This window comes from Triticum dicoccoides, chromosome 3A, assembly GCF_002162155.2.
Source record: "Triticum dicoccoides isolate Atlit2015 ecotype Zavitan chromosome 3A, WEW_v2.0, whole genome shotgun sequence".
In the NCBI taxonomy this organism is placed as follows: domain Eukaryota; kingdom Viridiplantae; phylum Streptophyta; class Magnoliopsida; order Poales; family Poaceae; genus Triticum; species Triticum dicoccoides.
Genome location: NC_041384.1, coordinates 687,575,132 through 687,580,481, shown reverse-complemented (window position 1 = coordinate 687,580,481; position 5,350 = coordinate 687,575,132). Strand labels below are relative to the sequence as shown.

The 5,350-nt window shown below is 51.8% G+C and overlaps 1 protein-coding gene across 1 annotated transcript; it reads left to right on the top strand.

Annotated features, from left to right (window-relative positions):
• Nucleotides 1–1,441: 1,441 nt before the first annotated feature.
• LOC119270224 lies at nucleotides 1,442–2,541 on the top strand. The gene has a single exon (XM_037552204.1). The coding sequence runs from the start codon at nucleotides 1,550–1,552 to the stop codon at nucleotides 2,240–2,242; it is 693 nt and encodes a 230-aa protein (XP_037408101.1). The 5' UTR covers nucleotides 1,442–1,549; the 3' UTR covers nucleotides 2,243–2,541.
• The last annotated feature ends 2,809 nt before the right edge of the window (nucleotides 2,542–5,350 follow it).

Here is a 5,350-nt window from a genome sequence, read left to right as displayed (position 1 = left end):
GCGTCGGAGCGGGGTCAGAGCGTCGGAGCGGGAGAGGAAGGAGCTGGATGGGTTCGGACTGGCGGCGCGTAGAGAGGGGAGGTGGATGGGTTAGGGTTGCGGGACGCCGGTCGGCTTAAATAGCCGGATTTGGTCTTGGGCGGCGAGTCGAAGCGGCGCCACGCGGCGACGAACCCGACATCCGTCGAACCATCGGGTTTCCGGGTGTTTCCACGGGGGACCCTGTCGTCAGACTGACGTGATGGGCATGCCTGGGCGTTTGAGGCCCGTCTAAAGAGCCCATCTGGGTCAAAAAATGTGACCAGACATTGACCGGGCGGCCCGCCCGGATGTATGAGATGGATTTGAAAGGTCCGGCTATAGATGCTCTCACACGAACAACCATGGTGGACGCCTGATGCCCTGTGCTCTGTTCTGAACATCTTCACACGCGTTCAGCGTGACACTGTAGTAGTAGCATGCAGCTGTTTTCTTCTGTTGGGGTTGGTCTCTGACTCTCTGCGTGAAGGATTAATTTTTACCCATAGTAGTTAACGACGGAAAGTCCTTTCTCAGCCCAAGCTCAAATGAGCTCGGATGAATAGTAAAATCAAAAAATATTTTAAAAATGCTCAAAAAATTCTGAATGTTTTTTGTGGTAAACATTGACAAATATTCTAACTGCTTGCAAAATTTCATCTTCATATCACATTCGTAGGCGTGGCAAAAAAACAAAATCAGTGCTCCGAAATGCTTTGAAAGTAGCATTTTCGAAGCATCGATTTTGTTTTTTGTCACCCCTTCCACGAATGTGATCTGAAGATGAAATTTTGCAAGCCGTTAGAACATTTGTCAAAGTTCATCACAAAAAAAATTCAGAATTTTTTAAACATTTTTAAAATGTTTTTTGATTTTACTGTTCACCCAAGCTCATTTGAGCTCGGGTGTAGATACTCCACGTCCAGTTAACGAAGCATCCATCCAAAGATACCAGCACACTTGACTGCTGGGTCGCATAGTAAACGGTGCATGTGTACGCAATGTCTACCAGCAATCTGAACTTGTCTGGACCAAGGGGCAAAGTCAGAAGGATAGCGAGGAGAAGAAGGCATTTGTGCTTGTGCGATCCCCTGCTTCGGGCCTCGCTTTGCCCCCCACCGCCCGGCAACGGCCCTTCCCCACCTTCCTTCCAAGTTGGCTTGGGCAGCGCGAGTGGATCGGTGGAGCACGCGAGCGCAAAAGGAGGAAGGAAAAGCGAGCGAGGAGGAAGAAGAAGCAGCCGAGCCAAGCCAAGGCGCCACCTAACCAAAATCTTATTATTATCCAGACGTCCAACTCCCCGGACCCGGACCTGTTTTCTCCCCTGCCTTCCTGGCTAAGCGAAGCCTCCATTCCTCCCCCCCTCCCTTTCACCTCCCGTGCCTATATATACCACCGGCACCACCACCGCCCAACTCCACATTGCAATCCACCGCCGCCGCCGACGACGAACAAACACACGAGCGAACAGAGAGTCAGAGGCACGGCGACACAGACAGGCTTGAGTTGAGGGGGAAGGTGGTACGTCGACATGGACGTGCACTCGACGCCGGTGGCGGCGAGGAGGATGTGGGGGTACCTGCGGGCGGTCTTCTTCATGATGCGCAAGGGCAAGCGCAAGCTGCTCCTCGGCGCGCACCTCCTCATGAAGCGCCGCAACAAGGCCGTCTCGCGCTCCGTCGCCAACCTCCTCTCGCACCACCACCACCACGGTCACCACGGCGGCCGCGCGCTGCGCCGCCGCGAGTACGAGTTCTCCTGCGGCGACAGCCCCGACCCGGGCTCCTTCTCCATGCGCCGCCTCGCCTTCCCCTGCCTCGGCGCCGCCGACGACGTCGACCAGCCCGGCCGCCTCCGCGCCGAGCACCCCGCGCCCGCCACGCCGCCGCGGCACATGATCGAGTACTACGCCAACGCGGCGGCCGCGTCCCCGGCGCCGTCGTCGCCCGGGGCGCTGATGATGATGCACGAGGAGTCTGAGCTCGCGCTGGGGGAGGAATGCACGCCGGCGGGGATGTCACCGCTGGTGCCCGGCGCGGCCGACGGCGGGTTCTCGGTGCGGGTGTCCAACTTCTCGTCGGACGAGGTCGACACCGACCAGCTGGGCCTGGGCGAGGCCGTGGACGACGAGGCGGAGGAGTTCATCGCCCGCTTCTACGCCCAGCTGCGCCGCCAGAACCACATCGGGCTGCTCCCGTACTACCTCCAGGAGGCCGCCGCGTGATCGGCGAGCCGATGAAGTTACCTAGCTGCGACGGCATTGTGCGGCGAGGCCTGCCGGAGATCGATTCCATGATTGCTTGGACGTGGTGGGGTGCCGTGCGCACGCAACGGCGCATGCATGCTTGCTTGTCCATGGCTGGCATGCGTGTGTCGGGGGACAGGAATACGTCGTGTGCACGAATGTGTAGCAGTTACATCATCATGTATATACATGCACGTACGTACGATTGCGCATGCGTGACAGCGTGGGCATGTACCCTCTTCTTTTTATGCATGTATTTTAAGTGTAAAGATGTGATACATCGAGTCCCGGATGGGTTTTAGTTGCTGGGATCAAGTATACTTTGCATTGTAAATTTCCTTGTATTCGTGTACGTGGTAACTTGATCAATATATGTTTATCAAAAAAACACTTGATCAATATATATGTGCATGCCATCTATATCTCACTTCTAACTTTGAGGTACTATTCCCATCATATTCGTATACCAAGTCCAAGGGTAAATGTATTTTAAGTGTGCGAGTTTTTTTTTTTTTTTTGCAATACAAGAAAGATGCACAGATGGCGCTACCGCACATGTATGTACATGGAAAAACGGGCCCCAGTTTTATTTTATTTGAGTTGAACCAGCCTCCGAATTGGTAGTGGGAATATGGTTTTCACTTTCAGTGAAAATTATCGAAATTTTGCAAATTTCAGTCACTTCGTTATGAAATAATTACCTTTTGGTCAGAATATTTCATCATACTACACAAATTCAAATAATTTCTAAAGTATTTCCAATTTTTTTAATATTCATCAGTTGGATTTCAATCAAATTTAAGTGAAAATTGTGGTCCCTTCGCCGAAATGAAAACCAAGGAAACGCTAAATTCGGTGAAAATCAGTAATATCGGCCACGCCAAATATATGATATGGCATTCAAAACCCCTAAAAATGCAACTTCTAACACTTATCAGCAGTCAGAGGTTTGAGTGTGCTGAGATGCTTTAATCAACTAGGTGCTAAGGAGCCCTCGCTTGATACAGACGATAATTAGAGCTGTATTTTCTTCCCCATTAGTAGGAAACTCAGTTCTCCTTGCATGGCTGATGATATACGGTTAATAAATCTTCTAATCTCCTCGTGGAGAAAAAGAATATATCTTCATCTGCACTGTCCTCTGCTCGGCTACGTGCTCTCAGTACTGTTCGCTCCGCAGCTCCCATCGGACAGCAGAACAGTACTGTCGTTTGGTGGACGGCAGCGGCGGTACGGTGCAGGGCTGGGCAATGATCAACGAGCGGCCCCGATTTGTATAAACCCAGGGCCAGCTGTAGCTTAATGAAGATTTTGGCAAAGCTATGCCCACATATAAAAAGTAAGTAGATCTACTGAACATAATTGGCACTAGTTAACATATATCGTGCGTGCTGAAGCAGCAGTGCTACCTAATCCGGGGCAGACCGCGGAGTCACCATAATCAAAGGGTTTTATTAGTGTGCAACAACGGAACAAAGTCGGTCGATCCAAAAGCATGCATGCACCCACCGGACGAAAGTTGATCGGAAAAGCATGCGAGTACAAGCTACCTGCACTTTAAATTACAGCGCAGCAGGGGACGGCCGCTGTTCTTATCCAATCCCCAATCCTTATCCGCTTGAGTTTCGAAACGAGAAAAAGAAAAATTCCATGAACATTCGCACGGACACGCACCTGTGCATCCGTCTAGAGCCGTTGATTTGCGCTGTGATCCGAGAAATTGTTTTAGCGAAAATTGCCTGAAAAATGGAGCAAATTCGGAAGCTTCTCAATACGAGACAATATAAATGTTTTGTTAGAATAGAGATTGTAGAGATAGCTGTCTGTTTTAAACTGTATTCCGTTCCTATCTCTTCTTTTGTTCTGTTCTTCCTCTCCAAGTCATATGTCTCTCTCCCGATGTATTCTGGAAGCATCCTAGCGATATTCCAAACCTTGTAAGCCACGACAATCTTTCCATAAATACACATGCGGCCCGGCAAAGGGTTTAACGCTTCCCATCAAATCTTACATGGTCATCAGAGCCCTTCCTCTCGTACGTCTAGCTTTTCTAAGATATCGATCTAGTTGATCGAGAGAGAAACCTGAAACCTATCTAGAGAGGCATCGAGAGAAATCATGTCAGGCACAAACTCGAGCACCGCTGCTTCCACCATCGCCGCCACCAACACCGCCCTGATCGGTTCCACCATAAGTACCCTGTCCACCCAATCCGCACCATCCACCTATGCATCTTCCTCCACCTTCAACAGCGTCTCCTCTCTCGGGTCTCCTCCATCTGAGAAGCTCACGAGGACGAACTTCCTCCTCTGGAAGGCCATCGTGCTACCCCAAATAAAGGGAGCACAGATGGAGCATTTCCTGGACGCCGCAAGCTCGGTGCCTCCTCCTACCATCACCATCACCAAGGATGGGAAAGAAGAGCAAGTCTTCAACTACGCCCGGCCGATCTGGTATGCCCAGCAGCAACATGTACAAGGATACCTTATGGGGTCTCTGTCACGTGAGATTCTTGCGCGGGTAGTTACTCTTCAGACGCCGGCCGAGGTGTGGAGTGCCATCCACGCCTCCTTCGCTGCCCAGACGCAAGCACAAATCGTCAACACCCGCATCGCCCTCGCTAATCTGCACAAAGGACACATGGGCATGCCGGAGTATCTGGCGAAGATCAAGGCGTTCGCTGATGAGATTGCCTGCACCGGTGATCCTCTCTCTGAAGGAGAGATAACTTCATATGTGCTCAAAGGGCTGGACATCGAGTATAACCCGGTGATCTCAGCCCTGGCTGCACGTATCGAGCCGGTGACCGTCCGGGAGCTTTACAACCAGTTGCTAAGCTTTGAAGCTCGTATGAATCTGCTACAAGGTAACAATCTCCGCCGGTCATCAGTTAATTATGTCTCATGTGGTCGCGGCATTGGAGGCCGAGGCCGTGGTCACCGCGGTCACCAAGGGCGCGGGCGCGACAACGGCAACAACAGCGGGCGTGGGCGCGCCAACAACTCTGGCCCACGCCCCTCCGGCGCCTCCTACTCCAACAACAGGCCACGTTGCCAGCTCTGCAAAAAGTCAGGGCATGAGGTGAAA